This window comes from Opisthocomus hoazin, chromosome 5 (genome assembly GCF_030867145.1).
Source record: "Opisthocomus hoazin isolate bOpiHoa1 chromosome 5, bOpiHoa1.hap1, whole genome shotgun sequence".
NCBI classification, from domain to species: domain Eukaryota; kingdom Metazoa; phylum Chordata; class Aves; order Opisthocomiformes; family Opisthocomidae; genus Opisthocomus; species Opisthocomus hoazin.
In genome coordinates, this window is record NC_134418.1 from 13,895,022 (window position 1) to 13,917,267 (window position 22,246).

The 22,246-nt window shown below is 41.4% G+C and overlaps 1 protein-coding gene across 2 annotated transcripts in view; it reads right to left on the reverse strand.

Moving 5' to 3' along the window:
* The window catches only part of TBC1D14 (TBC1 domain family member 14), a 73,931-nt gene that overhangs the window by 34,385 nt on the left and 17,300 nt on the right, over positions 1 to 22,246 (reverse strand). For both annotated transcript variants that reach the window (XM_075420464.1, XM_075420463.1), the window contains exon 3: positions 15,975 to 16,095. In XM_075420464.1, the coding sequence (XP_075276579.1) occupies positions 15,975 to 16,095 (121 nt within the window). The remainder of the gene's footprint in view (positions 1 to 15,974; positions 16,096 to 22,246) is intronic.

Genomic DNA, 22,246 nt, shown 5'->3' on the forward strand with positions numbered 1-22,246 from the left:
GATCCACAAGGAACTGCTAATATGCAGAAATCATCACGTATTGATCTCCCTGAAGCATCACAGAACTTGACATTAAAACACATGCACCCAATGCTTATTACAGAAGTTCCAGAAAAGCTGCTTAATTTTGGCTTACAAAAATTACTGTCAGGGTCTTCTTTCACTGAAAGCCAACTGCCAAGCAAAATTGCTTTTGGAAGGTAAGGAAAACTATGCACTGGGCTGTAACAGGGATTTTATTCTGTACAGCACAACTAAACTGGAAACCTCATCCAGCTAAGCACAAAGATTTCCAGACCAGCACTATGCGTATCATTCTTTCAAGAATTTCTTTGTTAAGGAATGTTTTATTTTGGAATATGGGTGGCTAGTTACAGTGCTGGCATATTAGTACAGGTATTCAAACTTCTTAAAGAGCAAAAGCCCACCCTGCACTCCAGCAAGCATTCACTGATGTGTTGAACTCAGCACTACCCTACAGTAAAGAAGCCAGACCAGCACAATAACGGGAGTGGCACATTTTATCAGGTTACAAGTATGAGCCCTTTCAACCTTTTCAGTGGTAGTCAGAAAACAATAAAAATGTCTGTTGGTGACAGTCATTATCTATAAGACTGTTTTGTTATTAGGGAATATTAAAAAAAAAGAAAAAAATCCCACACTATCCCCCTAAAAAACCCAACAAAACGAGAAAACAAACCACCCAAAATGCACAGAATATAAAAACTCACGAAAATGATCCTTTATTCCAGTAAAAAGAGAATGCAATTTCAAACAGAGCACAACGTATGATACAGAACTGAAACAGACTGAAGCCTTCACAAACACGTATTATCTGCTGACTGAGCGAGTGGAAGTATTTGCACATACAGGCACACTGCAATAGGCTGAACCACACAATAGCTCATTTTTAGCTTTTTCTTTTTTTTTTAAAACCAGACTCAAATCTCTCACAAGTAGAAATAATTCAGCATCCATTTAAATCCTATACTGTAATTAGGGGTTACTAACCTGCTTTGGTTGCAAGCTAATTTTAGGATCAATTTAGGATGAGCTAATCGTTTACTGTTGAGAATACATCCTTATCACTGAGATCACTGAGCCTTTCTTCCAGGTTTTGTCTTAATCCGTTCAACATTCAGCCACAACAGCTGAACTAGGGTTTGAAGACGTTCTAAAAGAGCGTGCTGTAGATCAAAGCACCGATTTAAAAAAACCCACAGAAACACACCCCTCCGAATCCAAGTTTAATTCTGGGTGGAACCTGGCAGCTTTGCCGTTGGGATTCAAGAAGCTTAAGTTGTGATGATCCTCGGCAATTCTTCAGGAACGAGCAGCTAACCTGCAAAGGGATCCTCAACCACCTCTACGGAGAAACACGAATGACCCACCACCACACCGGGCAGTGCCGAAAGACCAGCTGGGCTAAGCGGGAGGGGGCTGTGCCCCGGCCCCCAGGCACCGAGCCCCGCCGGGGAGCAGCAGCACGGCACAGCCGACCGCACAGGCACACCGGCTGCTCCATCAAGGTCACCTCGTTCGGGCCCTGTCTGAAGGCAGCGGCTCTCCGAGGGAGCCGAGTACGAAACCCTCGAGCCGGTGACACCGCGGCGGACAACAGGCTGCCGGCCCCCCGCCCCACGGCGGCCGCGGCTGGGAGGCGGCCGGCCGCGAGCACGCCCGCCGCTCCCCGGCCGGCAGCCGCCCCGCCGAACCGGCCCAGAACCGTGACCGCTGCTCCAGGACAGGGTGGGGGCGCCCCACCCCCCCGCGGGGTCTCGCCGCGCCTCGCACAAAGGGGATCCGCTCACCGGGGAGGCGGCTCCCGCCAGACCCAGCCAGGCGACTGAAAACCAGGCAAGGCTGGTTTTACCGACGCGCGGTAAAGTCCGCGCCCCCCCACCCCATCTCCCCCTGAGACGGGCGCCCGGCAGCCGCCCGCCCCGCTCTGCCCCGCCCGCCCCCGCTCACCATGAAAGCTGCGGCCCTTCACAGGCAGCGGCGCCGGAGCCCCATGCCTGCGCCGCACCACGGGCCTGGCTCCCCGCCGCGGCGCCGCCCGGGCCCGCACGGCCTCGCGGGCCGCCCGCCCGCCCCAGCCCGGGCCCTGCCCGCGCCGCGCCTCCGCCAGCCCCGCTAATCACCCGCGGAGCCGCCGCGCCCCATCGGTGCTCTCCGTCTCGCCCAGCGCTGCCTGAGCACGCACGGCGCGCCCGGCGGCGGGAGGCGGCCCCAGCCCCACCGCAGCAGCACGTTACCGCACGCGTCGAAGGACGCGTATGTAAACCGCAGCCATTAACAGCAGCAAACCCCGCTTCGGGACGCGAGGAAGGGCAGCCCCGGGCGGACAACAGCATCCCGGAGGAAACCTCCGCGGCTCCTCCGGGGGCTGCGAACCGAGGGCCCGCCCAGCTGTCTCGCCCGCAGGCCCCGGCCGGAGGGAGCGAGGCCTGGCCATACGCCTGGCCGGCAAGCAAGGAGCCGCCGTGCCCAGCCCGGAGCCCGCCGCCCGCTACAGCGGGCGGCAGCCGCTGCCTAAGAGGACCCGAGGACACTCCAGCAGGCCGCGCACACGCTTTCATTGCGTGGTGTTTGTTCCACGGGACTCCCCACCTCGGCCAGCACACGAGAGAGGAGCTGGACCAGGACTGCACAAGCAAACAAAAAATTGTTTTCTCCTGGCTTTTGAGTCTGATCGCTACCTAAATATTGCTTCAGTGGTTGCTTCACAGCTTTCTGCCGCACGTCCCTCTGCAGCCTCTTGCCTTTCATTTGTACAGTGCTTCACCAGGCAAATTAAGCGGGTACACGCCCAGTGCTCCCCAGCCCTTCCGGCCCCTCACACCATTTTTTTGTGCTGTGTGACTGTACAACCCACTAGATTGGGGAAATGATACTGCTACACTAACCTTCTGTTTTGTTGGATGAGGCTGGTTACTCTGGTAATGCCTGCCACGGGACAATGCAAATGTGGAAGGAAAAGGGAGCAAGCAGCAGGACTGTTTCTTTCAGAAGCTTAATTGAAACCAGCAGATGATGAAACCTCTGATGATCTTCGGGTCAGGAAACTAAAATCTGATTCTTGACATAGCACCAGGCCATAAAAAAGTAATTTTCATGGAGGCTCTCACGTATACAGTACAACTACAGTAATCAAAGAGAAGTTAAAGAGACTGACACGCCAGGAAAAGATCAGATTATGAGAATATCCTTCAAAACTCAACAAAAAGAGAATACAAACTGCTGCGCTCAGATATTAAACTTTCAAACAACTCCTGAAGGGATATGTATGAGGGCTTTCCGTGTAACTCCAAAGCCAGTACAGAACTGTTCTGAAATGCAATTAGTTTATCAGTTACTGATCTGACAACCTGAGAAATCCAAGTTGCACACTCAACCTGCACACTTTGCCGAAGTCATCTGGCAACTCTACAATTAATTAATGGCTCAAGAACCAAGCCCTACCTGCTTTACCCATCTCTCTCTATACATATTTTATCCTCTTACGTTACAGAAAGGATATCAGACCAGAAGATAGCAATGTGATGACAGAACTTGACTGAAATAACATTATGCGCATGAAGTTTTATCTTCCACCAGGATATCCTTCTTGTCTTTAGTACCACAGTATTCTCCTGTTCCACACTCAGCAAATTAGGAATGCTTAAACAATGTACAGGCAAGAGACTACGGCCAGTTCACATGAAGAAAACCTCATGAAACCTATTTTAAGGCATCCTTTCAAGTGCTCTGAAATTTCCCCATTTTCCCCTGAAAGTATCTACTTCTCTCTTCTGATTCAAGGTGATACAAAACTTGGGCTTGCAACTCTGGTCCCACACAATCACACTGAAGTTCAATGAATAAAATAATGCATACATCTTTCAAAAGGTCAGCAGTGAAGAGAGAACCAGAAGCCACATACTCTGCTTTGCAGCCCTGTGCTCCAGCCACCAGCTTATTTTAACAACTTTTACATGTATGTATTTTTATAGCATCATATCTGGAGCAATGGAAGCATCAAATCAAGGAACATTTAAAACCTATGCCTAGATAAAGCCAAGTTAGATCTTCGAAGAAAGAATAACAGTTTGCTGTTTTGGAGTCTGTCACCGCTAATCATGCAACATGCTATGTATCAGATGGTTCTCACCCTCAGGGTTCACATTTCATTTGTGCTGTATGTGAATAATTGAAGTGCTTTTTGGTTCATACAGAGTGACACAATTTAAAAAAAAAATAAGGGAGGAACCTGTAACAGTTCCCTAGTTCGCTATATCTGAAGTACTGAGAGACAAAGCATACCTGTGAACCATGTGGCTTAAAGAACAGCTCTTCATTGTCAAATGTGGGATCTGTAATCAGATTGTGCAGCATATTCCTACAAGTGCCTCCAATATGAGTCACAGTAACAAAAAAAAGCCCCTACTACTTAGAACACTGAAGAGGATGTAATTTAATCTGCATATGCAAACATGTGCACAGTTGCCCTATATACTGATACTATCTGATACACTATGGTATCAAACAAGTGGAAACATCTACAAGAAAGGTTTCCAGCAGGGCAAGCATCTGGTAAGTGCTTGAGCAAGAGAATACAAGCTAAATGATTATTTTACTTCTTTTTTAATGAACATCTGCCAGAATGAAATACTATGAACACCCGCTTTCAGCGTATCCCTTAAATGTCACTTCCAGGGACAGGGATTGCATTGGATATGGGCTTCATGTAAAAACATAATTTTGCATACACTATATCTCAACTCACTGATCTCCACCCCAATTTTCTGCATAGCCTCAGCACCATACCCTTCCAAAGAATCTCTCAGCAACTACTTCTGACATTTCACATTAGTGCTGATGTTGCCGAAGAAAACTTATCTTCAAATAGCAAATAACGTATCTCAAATAACATGCTCTTCAGTCTGGCTGAAGAGCATGTCAGAACCATCCCTCTCATTCTAAGCGAGACTCAGAAATAAAAGGACTCTCCATGCCACGTCAGCTTCATGCCGACGCCATTCTGAAATGGCCAAAGCACCAGGGTAACTCTGGGATATAGGAAAAGAGTCAGGAATATCACATTTTATCTTACAAGTTCTCAAACCAGCTGCAAATACGATGTGAAATACTTGCAATCTTCAAGACAGCGTAAAAGCCACCCAGGAATGCCGTCTACTTCGTAACGCACAACAACTCATTCTGCTGTTCAGATACCCACCACAGCACACAGTTACTATTTTTGCTCGCCAACAGCTGTCTACCCAGGTAAGGACTTGCAGGCTTGTATTTAGCTACATGACTTGAGCACATACACCAAGCTATTATGAGAAAAGGTACTCTACTCGATACTGTTAACCATATTCCACTTCCCCCCTCTTTTCAAATCCCTCCACCAATTTCTGTTCTGCTTCATCATCAAAATTTGTGTATTTCTAAGGATCTCACACACTTTCAGTTTTGATACTTGACAGCCCTTATAAATTATAGAAAAGCAAGGTTGTACGTCTATTGCACTAAAGCTTCTGAGTGGTTTTCCACATCAATGTTTGCTTCTCTGATCCCTGAAACTACCCTTGAAGCAGTTACTGGTGCCAATTTCTTACACGTCTAATAAAAGCTTCTTTTGTACTCATACTGATGCTGTGCTTCATTATTATGTCTCATCATCTGTTCGGACTGGCGGACTCTTGCACATTCTGTGTTTAATTTTACAAAAAAACTCTATCAACATGTAAATTCTCCTGAATATAATCTTCTTTACAACTTAAGGTTCAGTCTTGAGAAGAGATTGTAGCTTTTTAAAGCTGCACAGATATAAATAAAATACATAAGGAAGGCAACACACCTTCATTGTCTAGCTTAAAGCAATGACTATTTCCAGGCTTTAATATTCATGAAACTGTTTCTACTGAACTTTGTCATGCTAAAGAGAGAACATCTCAACAGACAAAAAGAAAATTTTTATGTGGAAATTACTACCAGGCACAAAAATGTGTACTAAAATCACGTTGAAAAATGAGATCAAGTATCCTCAGAGAGGGAAAATAAGAACATAAAATTTGCAGAAATATTTTCCCAGTTTTTCTTCAGAAAGACACTCAAGGAAAAAGTACCAGTCTGGGTTTTTTGAAATGCTTGCATCCGGATCCTCAGGGTTTCCAGTAACACACATACAGTAACTCCATTCATTTTGCAGAGCCAAAGAACATCAGCTTTGTTTGTTGTTGCCAGTGACCATGGCAAGAGCCTTTCAAAACCTTCACCTCCTCCCCATTCTTTAATTTTAGATGAAGTTTGAGATGTATAAACTGGAAGACAGACAGAAAACCTTTGGGTCAGGTTTCTTGTGAGCTTGCTTCTGTTTAACACAAAAGCAACACACTGAAGTCTAGGAAAGCTTTCTCAAATAATTTTATATTTCATCAACGCAAGTTCTAGCCTCCTATTAGGATAGACAGTTCCACCACAATATTTCGAGGCTAACACACCTGCCTCTAAGGATTTATCTCCAGCTTTGCTTCACAGCAGTGTTTTGCCAAGTGTCTGTGTGATGCAACATTCAAAAGTATGTGCTGCTGTTTCCAGGCTCGCTCTCCACAGACTTCTATTTTCATTCCAAAACCCATTGGTGGTGAGGGGGGGAGAAATAACAAAAGCCTCCTGTGTGATGCCTATCAGCATGCATGGTGGAAGGTTATCACACTGAAAAAACTTGCTAGCTACACAAAGATGTAGGTGTTTAAGTATCTATCTATAAGCACTATCATACACACAAGTGCCAGCTGCATGCTGGATTCTCATTTGACAGCAAATAAGAATGAACTTCCACCAATGTATCAGGTCTTCCAAAAAGTCATCTTCGCCGGCCTTCAAATTTTCAGGGTAGGAAGACCTGTGTACTTCATCCTCAAAAGTCAAGCATTTTTCCATTAATTTATGGCTTCCTGCATTTAAAAATAATCTTGTGCCATGTCAACTTACATTCCATCTAATGCTAAGCATCAACTTGGGAGATAAAGTGACTGTTTCAATTAAGACAGACAAACTCTACAATCTCACTGGACAACTTTAAATTTACTGCATTTCCCCTAAAATACACCACTGGCATTGAAACAGACCCTTCAGTAGAGACTAGCAGCTGACATTTTTACTGCAATAACAACTAACAAAGCTTATACTTCTATCTATTTAGTATCTTTATTCCAGAAAGGAGATACCTACCCTTAAACAGCACCTGTTACACCTATTTAGGATCCCTCCAGCTTTCAGGGCTTTGGACCAAGACAATGTATGAGGAGTTTTAGAGCGCGATAAAACTAAAATAAAAGCTTTAAAACTGGAAAAAGAGGGGAAAACCTCTCTCCTTTGAAAAAACACTTTGTAGCTTGTCATGTCAAAACTGATACTCAAAGCCTATTTTTTTCTATTAGCCTAATGTTCGTAACATACTCTGTGCTTTCACATGTTTGTAACGTAAGCAAAGAAGTTCCAAGAGCATCAAAAGCAGCACTTTGCCAGCTAGACTGTTTACTAGATTATGACACCTGGGTGGCTTATATTACATTCTTTTATTATTAAAATGCTCAGGAACAATTCTTCTGCTATAGTATTAAATTACCCTTTCATTTACTGTGGATGGGAAGCTATTACTCTTGCTTTATCTGTTTAAATATAATAGTAGATTTGTTTGAGGCAGGTAATTTTCAAGTCAGGACAAGAGCAACACACTCTTTGTAAAGTAATACAGCCCACTGGAATTGCTGAGTAATCTATTTAGTATGTTCTTGCTGGGAAAAGAAAAAAAAATATTTTAGGATTTCATCGGTGACAAAACAGGTTTATTATTTACTTTCACAAAAAATAGATGCTGTTTACACATGACTACAATAAAATCAAATTATGTTTAACTGGATCGGAAGGAAAGATATTAAATAGTAGGGTTTTAAGGCAACTTGCAAGTTTTAGGTTATAATTCTTAAGTGTGAAAGTCAGAGTTAAACCTTTATTTCTAGAGCTTGCAACAAGAATAAGCATAGGTTAGTTTTAGACCAACCATAGTAACTATGCCTTCTTGCACTGCAACTGCTCTTCTGTGTCTTTGTTCTTAAAAAAAGGAACTCAGAGGCACTATGACAGATCTAAATCCTGCCTTTTTGAAGGCTGACAAGTAGAAATGAACCCAGTGGAGGAGAACACAGGAAGTGACTCATTTACACCCTCGGACTTCTACCGCAGAACAGAAAAAAACCACACTAGACAGTTTAGCACCTAGAACGCTTTAAAGTGCGCATGAAGTCTACATGCAAACACCTGCCCTGCCACTAACAGCTACAGCCACTAGTCACAATGATTCATCCAATGGCGTACGCAAAGACAAAACTCGGTATGAGCAGAAGACAATGCTGTATCCAAAACTGTAGATCTAGCTCCTGCCAGAATCAGCAGCCAGCCTGAACCAATCACTTCCTCTCCAAAAGGCCCCAAATTGTCCATTTGAGTACAGCGTAAAGCATGGTTAAGACAAACGCTTAGAAAAGCTTAGTATTCTTAGACAACTGCCACCCATCAGCAGAAGGCGTGGGGAAGCGGAACATATGGCAGCAGCAGCTAGCCATGCCACAGCTTCCATCTGGAGTGCTCTTGCATGTGGACCTGCACGAGAACCTCCACGCATCAGTGGTTGGGGGACTCTTCTGTGTTTTGGGGTTTTTTTCCTGGATAAAACACACTGCTCTCAACAGGAGCTCTTACCACTGTCTGCCTAAAGCACGGGTTGTACTAATTTCTTTCAGTATTTCTTGCTGGGTGCTGTTGCTCTGCAACTCTTTGCCACCTAACAGGTGCAAGCTAAAAAACAGGCTTTGAGTGAAGTGGTTCTATTAATCAACTAGCATTATAGCTTAAACAAAAAAAAGGTAAAATCAAGTGAAGATTGACTTGAATGATAACTGACCCAAATCAACTCACAAAGTACTGTTATAAGCTTAACTATTCATCCCATGAAAAAGAATCACCTATGAGCCAAGCAATGTATTTAGCCGTTTCAAGAGCTCATTTCCATTTTATCATATGCTATGGAGTACGTCTTTTAAGTAGAATTGATTTTAGTTGACTGGAATGTTGATCCTACATATAGTCATGATCTAATTACAGAAAAACATAACTGGTAAATCATGCTGATTTATTTCCTGTTAGTATATCACTCCTAAAATGAAGTCTGTTGTGTCTCCAGCTGAAGATGGCCCAGTTGGGAAATTTTATCATTGGTACCAAAAAAAGAATGACACTTCCATCTCATCCCACTTGAAAGAAACAAATACAGAAATGATTGGAGGAAGAAAAAAAAAAAAAAAAAAATCAAAAGTTTGGTAGGAAGGGGTGGGAACACACTGCTGGCAGCTTGTATAATAGAAACAATATTGTATTCATGTGATCATCAAGGCTAAGCAATCTGACTCAAATGACTTTGTTGCAGTGGTAAGGGCAGAAGCAGCAAGGAGTACCGAAAAGCCTGGCTATAAGCTCTTACGCTGCCACTCCACCCATGGCACGCCTGCAATCTGCTCCTGGGGCCTCGCACAGACAAACTTGTCAGCCACAGCTGGACACAAACCCCTGTAGTTTTCCACTGCATCTGAGGTGGGTAGACTATTTTCATCATTGCTCGCTTCACAGCAGGAAGGCAACTCCCCAGCAATTTGTTTATTTGAATCCTTATCCTCATGGAGGACAAAAAGTAAAAAAAAAAAGGCCCCCCACCTCCCCATGAGAGTGCACTATGGCTTTCAGAAGAAAAATCCTTGTAAGTTTGGAAAGATGTCAATCCCCAGGTTAAAAATCATAGCTACTTTTTATTATTAAGGAACGTCCATTAGAAATTTTAAATATTCTGATATGAAATGTCAGCAAATGAGATCATAAAATATTTAGACCTGAATTTATGAGTAAAGACCGTTATTGAAAGGCCTCAAGTGTTATTATATGTGCTGAATTTTACTGGTATTAAAACTAAAAGAAACTGAAGACATTCCACTGAGCTCTTACTGGCATTCATATAGTTAAATTGAACAGTCTTCATAGGGTCACAGCACATTTGTAAGGGAAAAAAATTACGTACTGATTAAAAATGGATTTTCATATTACAGAAAAAAAAGAAGAGACACACTACAGAAAAAAGTAATTTCATTGAAGCTTTTCCTTTGGGGAAGACAGCTGTAACGTGTCTCTAGGACATAGCTAAAATCTGACTTTCCTCTACACATGTTAGTCTCGTAATACGCTAGATCTTGACTGCCCAGCTGCGAACAAGTTCTGTGAAGACTGATCATGAGACGAGACAACCAAATGATCTTCCGAGAACAACATTACCTCTTCTTGAATTTTTAAAGGAGTTTCTTTTTCAAGAGCATTTACTAGCAAAACCACTGGGGGGGGAAGAAGTTGCAAACATACAGTATTTACATCTGCTGTTCTTGCCAATCCTGAAAAGAGCTCCTGAAAGAAACAGTGGCCACAAAGCCTAGCTCAGCTCTACAGTCTATTGAGAAGGGAAGAGAATTTAACTTCTGTTATTATTCTCAGTGAAGTACTGTCGTCTGACTTTTAGGGCATTTTCACACATCAGTTACAAAAGCAACTGGCATAACCAGTTCTGCTCAAACAGGATTCCTGAAGATAATTGATACAAAAAAATTAATCATGCAAACCTCCACTGTAAATGCACTTCCAGCTTCTCAGACAAGATTACTTATTCTGACAGCTTTTAAGCTTTAAAACATCTACCTGCATAAAATCTTTATAAAGCCTCTTGGTGACAAATACAAAACAATCCAACCATAGCCTATGCCAATACTGAGTTCTTTATCACAAGAGAAATACTCATGTATAACGCCAGCAGTAAAAGTAAGCCAAACACGAACTTAGCTGGAGTGACTTTAATTCCCACGGCGTTAAAATAGACTATGATGCTATGTCTTACATATACTAGCTGAACAAGCTAGTGCTGGTAAAAGTTTTTATAGGACTGGAGAAAAGGCCTATGTGCTCAAAAACATTCTTTTGGTCACAGGGAAAAAAATGCTACTGCTCCTTACAAATTGTGTCTGGCCTCAGTTGTACACGTACAGCCATCTACAGCTGTGGTATAACAACGTTCAACTTGTGAATGGCAACTGAAGTTTGAGGGTCTGGAGTTTTCATCATTGACTTATTAAGTAGAAGGCCAGAAGGAAATAAGAACTGGTATTCCCAAGAACAATCTTTAACCACTCCACAGTTTAATTACTTTTTTCGTTCCTCTCTTTTATTCTTTACATAAACACACACCTTACAATTGCATTCTTTCTCGCTAATTTCTTTCAATCCCAGACAAGATCATCAGAACAATGTACAATATGAATGTGTTTGAAGACTGTTCCCTTCATACAGGTTTTTAAAAAATGTGTACACAAATACATGATTCTTATCTTTCAGAAGACTTAAGTTTGCAGTTAACTTTGCTCATCTCATTCTGAAAAATAAAATAAAGGTATTAAAAGATGGAACCATGAACATACCAATGAACTCACTATCGGAGTCTACAGTCAAATTACTGGGATAGTCATAGGCTTTAATTAGTGACCTGGCACAAAAGATTTCTTTGATGTCTGTCCAGAAGCAAAAAGAACATGATCTGAGAATGGATTACTTGACAGCTCAAGTCACCTTAGTTCCTGTGCACAAGGAGCTTCATACCAAGCAGGTACAATCAGATGGATTTTCCTAGGTATGTGAAGCTTGAGGACAGATACAAACAAAAATTGATTAACTGTAGCTCTTACTATAGTCAGGCTATTTTGCGGCATCTTAGATAATCCAAAGGACTTTTGATAGTCTAAACAGCTTACAAGCCACTTGATTATGGTTTCCCATCTTGGGAGAAAAAAATTTCAAGTAAAAATCACGATGAAGAATTTATCACCTTTCCTCTAAGTTGCCTTTCAGAATTAACTTAGACCAAGGTTTTGCCAATAGAAACACTACTGAAGAGTCCCTGTAATCAAGCAGATTGAGTCTCCTACAATCTATGGGCTGATGAGTATTTCATCACATAGACAGTAACATCACTGTGAACAGACAATCTGCAGGAAGATCTAGACTCCATGGTACAAATATGTTTGTTTGGTTTTTTTCCTTGAAACAAATCAGTAAGTCAAGCCTCAGCAGCCAGAGAATGGAAAGGCTCTCGCTCAATAAATAACTCCTGTTTCAAGTACCAGCACCAACAGAGGCAGAAACTCGAACAATAGCGACAGGGTCAAGCTCAAGAACGCGGCACGTACTACACCTCCACCCTTTCCCAAACTTGCAGCATCTCAAGAAACAGCCTCTCAGAAGGCTCTCAGTTTTCTGCCACCAGCAAGTAGGCATGAAACCCTTTAACAGGGCCCTGAGTATCTCTTCAGTACAAATCCAGATGAATACCCACAAGGCAGAGTGATGAAAAGTTAGTTATATGGCATGCTAAGGCACAATTCTTTTGTTCATCATGTCAGCAGCACAAAACATTAGAAATAAGTCTGTCAGAGCACTGAATCCTATGACTGAAGTCAGATAATCCTGAACATATGGAACACAGAAGGAATAAGGATTACTATGGGAAGGAAGCAATACCCATGAGAACTGTGGCCAACACCACATGAGCAATGTCTTAACTACTTCTCATCAAGTCTGCACAAGCCCGGTTGTGTAATACAATCAGAAATTCATGGCATGAAGTGACAGGTGACTCCTGCTACAAATCACTATGTTAGCTCAGGAGATCAACAGACAGCAGGGTTCAAAACCCTGGTGATTTCCCATGATGTCAGAAAAAAATGACTCTCCCCTTCCTCCCTCCAGTTCAGTTTTCTTGAAGTATATAGGAAATTACACACAACACTATGTTAAAAGATTTTTAATTAGTCCCTTCTGCTTAGACTGTATGCTCTACACACTTCACGCGATACGTAGAGCTGACAGCATTCAATTAACAATTACGCTATCGTCATCACTGTTCAGGGCCTCGCAGCTCCCCGCACAGTCCTTAAGACCCAGCTCCCACACTGACAAGTTCATGTAAGAGTTTTCCACAATGTTTTCCACCTCTCTTTGCATAAGACAGTGTGGTAGTGAAGTCATGAAACACCAGTGATCAAGATGTGGAGTCTCAAGCTCCAAAACAGCCACCAGCTTTGCATCCCCACACGATCGGCTTCTCAGGGCACCTAGCATTTACAGTGGATTTCGTGTAACATAAGGGTAACTCCCATTGCACTGAGCTTTAAGGGAGGCCCTAGAACTTCTGAGAAGAAAAATAAATTACAAAAAACCAGAAACCCTCAAGCCCAATTTCAAGTAAAGTATACATAAAGTGCAGACAATTACCAGCCACCTATAAATGAAATAGTTTAGGCACCTTGTTTCACATCCCACAAGAAAAAGTGAAGGCCCTGAAGTCATTTACTAGGACACCAACCATTTGCCTTGATCACAGCTATCTTCTTCCCCAACTCCCACATTTCACTGCATACTTCCAAATTCTTCAATACATGACACAAGGCTCTTCCAAGCACCTGCTCTTCTGGCCTTGGAAACAGAATACATACCCTAAGGTAGAAATAGAGCCAGAGCATTTTTTCTTCTGGTCTAGTACCCTTTCTGCCAGAATGGAGGAGGAACTGGTGTTGGCCAACAGGCGTTACCCCAATAGCCAACATGCTGTCACCTCCTCCACTTTTGCATACGCAAGCTCTTTAGGCACAAGTCAAATGGCTAAAAGCATGGCGCCAAGTGGGGAAAAAAAATCCCTTCTGCAACACAAGGGCTACTCTGCCATTGTCAAAGCAACCTGTGAGAGGTAACCTTAATTGGAATGTGCCTGTGGGTGCTGGTGAGGCTGGGTTAGTTATTTACAGCATTACCCATGTTTCAGTATGTCTACATGTCAAAAATAACTTCAGGAAAGCATCAAATAAATTAGGAAGGATTAGTTACCGTTATCCAAGAGACACTGGAGACAACTGTTTCAGACTTGCAATCTTGCCGGACACTTACTAATGGCTGCATGCTCTATCACGTAATTCTTTAATAGTTACATTTTTCTAACAAATTTAATACAACCATTCAAAGCTGTAATGTTCTAGGAACACTGAATATTCACGATGTAAGACAGTTTCAATCCAAAGGAAAGATATTCACAGTACCAGCAACAACCACAAAACGTTAATAAGTTATTTACCCACTTATCAGCAAACAGATGACTACAATAAAATACACTGATAAGTGTCGGAGTACTGCGATTATTAAGTTTCTTGAACAGTGTCATCAGAAATCTTTGGTGAACACTTTGGAACTGTTAATAGTATCAAGACAAGCTGCAGACACAATCTGAACGGTTGATCATTATGACAACTTCAAAAAGCTGCTTGAGCTTCACTTCTCTTAACAGCCTAGCTACAGCTAAGAACAGTCCTGTGACACACCTGGATTTCCAGAGCACTTTACCCTAAACCAAGCAGCACAGTCCTTCAAATCAGCATTCTCATTTCACACACAGCAGCTGGTTTTGAAATTCTAACTACATGGTCTCTCTCCAGCCAAACCTTCCCAGTCCCACAGTGGTTTGCACAAGGAAGAGAGAACTGAATGAAATACAACAAAAGCCTCAAACACATAAAATGCCTATATGCAATTCAAAAACCCCAGATCATGTGAGACAGATTGAAAGAGGAAGTTTTCTTCTCACAGAAAGAGCAGCGCATAAGCCACTGACCACATAGCTGCATTTTCACAAGATTTTTTTCTGCCTTGGGAAGGCAGGTTAATTGATTCACTAGCAATGTGCTTTGGTTTATCTGCAGTGGAAGCAGTCCTCCGAAATTACGTGTTTTCAACAATGTCATAATGCTACAGCTTGAGAAGGGATATGCAAAGAAGGAGAAAAGGGGTTTTCACTGTGGTTTTTATTCTTGTATGACACACTAAGGCAGGCCTAAAAAGATTTTTATATAACCTCTTCACCTCCCTCCCTTACCCCCAAAAACAGCTGCTAAAATCTGACAAAGCGTGGCTCTAACTACTGGCAAACACAAGCAACAGACACACAAAAAAACCGACGTCAAAACTAGTTAAGCAGCAATGAAGACATGGAGAAACCTGAATTCATTGGTGTTTCTGATGCTTTTAAAGCTTTTCTCTATTCAGGGAACGACCTCAATAAACAATTTCACCACATACCCCCTTTTGAACTGTACTGTACCGGGGGAAAAAAAAAAAAAAAAATCAACTTTATTCCATTCACTTATCCTGAACGGCATTATACTGTTTCAACACGTTAAATCAGTAACCCAAATTTCACCAAGGCACACACATGGAAAATTTCAACTCCAAAAAGCAAATACTTCAGAAAACAAGGAATGGGTGAAACCAGCATTCCAACACAAATTTCTGGCACTCTACCACATTCACTCTCTCTTGAATTTATGTATTTTTAATTACTATTTAAGCACAAATAAGCGAAGCCCCAGCAGAACACAATTTCCCTTCAAACAGCACGTTCTAGATGGGTCTATGACACAAAGGCCACAAACCAATGAAAGCTAGAACACGATAAAGAAAATGGAAATATTTTCAAAACGTGTACTAAAGCTTGATTATAAAAAACAAACCCGCATTCATATACTTTGAATCTTCACATGAAATGCTTTATATCAAAGTGGTATGTGTTTTCATAGAGTACTCAATGTAATGACCATGTAGTACACATTCTTTCGAATGGCACTGTTATAATGGAAGTAAAAAGAAAAATTTCAATGAAGAACCTTCTCTTAATACTGTCCAGGAAACTGTATGCAACTCATCAAACAAACAGGCTTCACAGTCATATACACAGACCATAAACTTAACTGGCTTCTACGTTCACCGCTATTCCTAACAAGGAATTAAACAAATACCTTTTGTATATTCTTTGCATCTTTCTGTGAGCTTTCTCTCAGAGGTACTTTTCCAAACAACTTCCAACCCACATCATTTTGTTTTTCAAATCTTGCACTTTGCCTTCTGGTAAACAAATTCCTAGGGGGAAAAAAAAAAAAAGTTTTATTAAGAAGAGTTGATTAATTATACTAAACCGAAGGACAGACCATTTGCTAAGTTTATGTAACCCAGTCACATATTCCAGCTCCTCTTGTGGTTATGCTGGCAGGCACCCTTTCCGATTCTCAGGAGGTACATTATGCAGCATGATCACCATACTAGGCAATGGACTTGGTTAAGTAAGAATTTTTAGTAGATTAAAAAAGTTCATTTGTGACTTTCTAGAAGTAGCTTTCATTTTCAGTCTCCCTCTACATCATTCAGCCTCACTCTTTTAAAGACTAAATCTCTTGCTGCATAAACATTCTCCACCCACCTTTTAGAACAACTACCAAAAATCACAAAAAAGTTGCAGACACAGTAACCTTTTACTGTATTTGATCTGCTTCCATAAAAGATTATTTTTCCTGAATAACCTTAAAAGCAGCTATCAAAACACATTAATTCTGAAGTCTCTCTCCTATGTCTCAAATTAACCAGCTTAAACACTGTAGCAACAAAGCTAAACATAAAGCCATTGAAAATTAAATTATTTTTATTGGTGTTGCTAGTTTTTAGTCATAAAGCGATATGCCAGACTTCTGTCTTCTCATCACAACTATGTTTTTCCAAAACTGGACACAGAGTATAGACCAGTCTTCATCTTTTGGTAGCACTCAGCTCCTCTAAGAGCACAACACATATTCTACACCCACGGCATGTCTGGATTATTAAAATAACAGATTTTCTTTTGTCCTACTGTCTCGTTCAGCAAATATTCAAATATGTCTAGGTTGGTTCAATTATTTACATGCTTTCTGGTAGGTTTTTCTGGGAACCTGACTATAGATTTTTGCTCCCTCATTTAAAAGAAAAGAAAAAACAATTCCATTGAGACAAAAGCATTTTTGCTACTTTAGTCAGTAGGCAGCTGTAATGCCTTCACACCATGAATGCATCCAGTCCGGCATTACTGCTTTTCCTTACTTACAGCTACTACCTTAATGCCTAGCTGGTTAACCCAGCAAGTTCAGACTGCTTCTTATTCATGAAGTATGGAAGTTTAAGAAATAAAACTATATTGAGCTTGATGTTCTAAAAGTGCTGAATACACACCTGCGATAGGAACGACCTGGACACTAAAATGTTGTTTTTTCCTGGCCACTTTGGATCAGCTAACATGAACATGTCAAATATACCAACAGAGATAATATTGCTTAGAATACAGGAGAAATATTTAATACGAGGAAAACAATCAAGGCAAGTGTACTATAAGGTCAACAGAGTGCACTGCCACCTTACATATGCATATATTTACACAAATGATCACATGCTTCTGTATCACAAGGGTACAGTTACCTTGAAACCCAAACCAGCAACAGATTATCATATTGAAAGATAAGAACAAGGTGTTTAGGTACACCACAGAAGTCAGTAACAACTGATGTCAAAGCTAAGCAGTAACTATATTTCACAAACCCCTTTCAGCTTTTCCCTACCCCACCTCACACAACACAAAAAATAGTATAAGGACATAGGGGAAACAACTGTAGGGGAAACACTAAAGAACAGCGTGGAAAACGTAGAAACATACTGCCATGTTTTCCCTCTTTCCACTTTTTTCAAAGCTTGAAATCGTAATTCTGCATGTAAACTACTGGATCAAAACCAAAGATTTGCGTTGCCTCTACCACTAGCATACTCCATTTCAGTGTTACGAAGCTCTCCTGCAGCTCATCATTCCAACTGTAATACTACTTAGAGATTTATAAGCTAACTAGAGCATTAATCAACAAGTTTGACTACACTGCTACCACTGTAACTGCCAGTGCTGGGAAATAAAGCCCATCATGAAAACACCTTTTTGGAAGTCATCTCCATTGAAATTGCTTTCTTTTCACCAGCAATTCCTTCACCTTGGCAGTATAAAGAATCCATTCTGTCTCAGCCTTTAGTACCCTGAAGGGTTTCTGCATGTAATTATCTTCTTAGCCCTGCCTGAGTTCACAACATGTATGTAAGACAGCCTGAGATGACGAATTTATAGGATCATTTGAGACAGCTACCAGGGAAATAAAATGTAAAGAGAAACAGACATGAGATTATTTTATATATACATACGTTTAGTTAGTTTATAATGGAGAAATATCAAGAAAGTTGTAAAACATATCTGAGAATAAAAGGGAAAACATGACAGGAAACATCACCAAAACCACTGTAGGTAAACAGGACACACAATGCAAGACAGGCTGGCTGTTCTTGCAAAAGGTTTTGTATCAGGTTGTTACCACTTCAGAAGCAAGAAAACTAAATTGCAGACTGCATACTGTCTTCAGAGAAGACAGGAACTTCTAGCACTAGGGAGACCTGAAAGAGCCCCTCAAAGAGGTATACCCATGTGACAATTCTGTGCAGATTCAAATTCTCTTTTGCAAGTAAAAGTCTTTCACCACAGTTCATCAGCACTGCAGTAACATGAAAATTGAAGGACTAACAGGCAATTTTCTCTCCCTATCTGTGCATATTAGAGGTTGCTAGCACCGGTATGTACAAGCAACAATCCTCCCCATCTTCTCTAAGGCATTTTAGGAGCAGCAGTAGGTCTTTATCGTCAGAGCCAAACAAAGACAAATTGGAATGATAATACCCTCTGCTGCAAGTGCCTGTGTAAAATGAACTAAAGCTGAACAGTCAATCTCACATACTCGCTTCAATTCAATTTTGCAATCCTAACTCTGCATTTTCCTTTTAAAGGGAGCATCGTAATAAGTAATCTGTTCTGCAGCCTACCTAGCAGATGGCACGGCACTTGCTCAGCTCACTCCTCTCTGCCTGCATGATTCCCACTGTATGTTCTAGGGCACCAGGCATCTCTTCCTCTCTTTGCACAATGTCAGGGATTTCCAGTTCACCCTTTTTTTCTTTTCTTAAATTTCAAACATATATATATATATATTCAACCTGGAGCACCAGGCATAGTCAATACACAATTCCCATTCTGTACAGAGCAACTTACTCTGCCTTTTCTTTCACCCATTTTCCCCACTCTTTGTCTATGCCTAAGCCCTGGTGTTTTGCTGGTGTCCACACTCTTCATGCACCCCAAAAAGTCTCAAAACTCCCAAAAGGTGTAACATTATCAGAAGCCACAAATTGTCACAATCAGCTGTAGAACCACAAACTACAACCTGTTGTTGCTTTGACTGAGGACAGACAATGTTGTTAAACTGGAACTTCCCAGACCGGAACAAACCAATGGTAAACCACATGACAGTTGGGCTGGCATGGGAGGGGCAGAAGAGATGATGCTCCCTTTGCACCTAATTTTAGAAGATGTAAGGGAAAGAAACCCTAGGGAATGTTCTCTGGTCCGATTTCTGCAGAGCTTTGCAGTAAATCAGGACAACACCACAGTGCCCTGATAAGCCACTACTTCAGACTTCTGGACAGAAAACAGACTCTTAAAATATGCAACTCCCTTAGAAAGAATTAATGAGTTCTGCCATATATGTATCGGAGCAAATAATTCACGGCAAAAGCTTTCATTTTTTTGCTACCATAGCACAAAGAGGAATTCCTTTCCTCCCATGCTTACACACCTCACTAGGATTTTCGAAAAAAGTACTATGCAGTCTCACTTCTGAGAAAACAGAACACACCAAAAAAAAAATCCACTCTAAAGTTAACTTACAGAGATCTTACCCAACAGAAAATACATATTAACAAGGAGCAAAAATTCTCTATTTGAAAAAAACAGATTTTCACTTCAAAGACAAGCTCAGAAATCCTACGGTAAAAGATCTCGAAGTTTTAATTACAAGTGTTTTAAGATATAAAAATTAATTTGAGATCTTGAATGTAAAAAGGGTTCACATGCCCGGAAAGAACAGATCACATGCAGATCATTATCTTAGTCTCATTGTCCTCTGCACAACCATCAGAGTACATCATGCTGATTTACAACAGGGATATTAACAGGAATATCTGATGTGATACATCGTGTCTGCAGTATCATTAGTGTGGAGATATTAAAATGCCACGGGTTACATTTGCATTCCTATTGAACATGTTAACTATTTTACACCAAGTGTCTGCAGCTGCTTGTTTTAGGAAAAGCAAGCACAGCAGTTAAATTGAGATCACATTCCGAAAAGAAAATTACCTTTGTACAGTCCCCTAAAAAACAATATTTGGTGCTGAAAAGCTGTTTAACCTTGATATTTTAATTGAGCTGTGGAGAGGAATTACCTGCCTCAAGAGAATTCAATTCTACTCCAGAGTTAATGTTTACATACATACAAATGGCATCCTGTATTACAGGAGAGAGACTGAACAATCTTTTTCTTGCACACACAAATACTGCACCATTACTGTATACTGATCTGCCCAACTGCCTTTTTTGAGGGAGGAGGAGAAGTTAATACTAATAGATAACTTCAGCAGTGTCAGGAAAACCTTATTTTTTAATAAAATTTAAGAACCACTTAATTCTGGTTAGCACTCCTCAGATACAACTTACTGAATAGTTGCTATATATGCATACTACATATTCATACATTGCCAGCATTTATGTAGCCCTGTGTGCTGTCATGGTCAGACTGAAGCCTGAATCAAAAAAAAAAGGGGGGGGGGGGGGGGGGGGGGGAAGAAAAAACATTAGAAGCACAAGTCATCAAGCCAAACCTATCCATGTAACACCTATTACAGCTTTTTCAAGCTTATGTTTTTGAAGTCCTGCATCACCACCGAAGCGGAAAGTTTATCTAGTTCAGTCCAATTCTCTTTCTCAAAAGACAGAAAGTCTGCAACACAGCTGCCAGCAACTACTGCCGCGTGACAAGTTCACAGCACTGCTCCACAAGCATTCAAGTATTTGCTTTTTCCACATTTCAGCTGTGGCTTGTCCCAGGCAAGGTTAGCCACTTAGTGAAGTCACCTCTCCAAAGGTCATCCCTCCCCACCTCTCCCCCCAGTTCTGTATACAAACCTATCTACCAAAAGGAGCAGAGACGGTGCTGCCATGGCTTCTGTTGCCAATTTAGTCCAGACCTTCGTGTCAGCTGTAAACCTCCTTCCTGAGAAGTCTCAAAGTCTCCTCCAGCCGGGCAGGTTCAATACTGTGCCCCTCGAGGTATCTCTGCAGTTTGGTGCCACCGCAGTCAAGGAACTGTTCCTCTGGCACATGTCACTCCGACAAAAGGAGAAAGGGACAGGCTCCACCACAGTAGCTGTCAGAGGGTGGAGCCGAACGAGGCGGACAGACATACACCCACTGACGCCTGCGGTGCACACACACAGCCCCTACACCTGGATTTCCAGGCAATGCGCAGTATTTTTCCCCCCCCGAACTCCCAAGATACACCAGTTGTCTGAAATAAAAGTGTGCATGAGCTTAGCACTTCAGAGTTTTCCTCATTAGAGTATTTAGGTTCTTCAGAAAAACTGAAATTGATGATTTTTAACTATTTTGATGTTCCTGTTTTGACATGGCTCCTTAGATGAAGTTCCAAAGACCGCAGTATCAATGGAATGATAGGTGTGAAAAAAACAAAAGTGAGATGACATATGCTGCTCTGTGGTAGAATACTTTAACACTGACCTAGCATAGGGACTATATTTGCAAATAAATGGGTTGCTTACTCTTAGAAAGACAGTTGCTGTAAAGAAACATGCTTGAGAATTAACTAGAAACTGACCCAACTCATGCGTAGACAGATGCAACTTTTTACCTGCACTGACCCAAAACTGATTTGCAATTGCAAATATATTTTTATGAGTATTAAAAACACACACATTTCCTGCTCTCAAAATGCATGATCACATTCAAATTTTAATTAATCTTTCAATTAAGCAGTTCTTTTCAGAAGACAAAACAATTGCAAGTCATGTGAACTAACAACTGAAAGGACATACCAGTCTCATGAGCAGAGCAGATGAAAAACAAGGACAGTGGAGAAAGTTCACAAGGTTCAGATTTCGTAAAACAAAATTATCTCAAAAAACAATTTCAAATGACTATCAGACTCGCATGTATTCTTAAGAAGCAAGAAAAACAGAGGCATGTCAAAGTTCATTACAGCTGCTTCTGGACGAAGATCCTGAAATGTCCTGATAACTAAACCACATGTGGAGAGCACTCAGGTCATGAGCC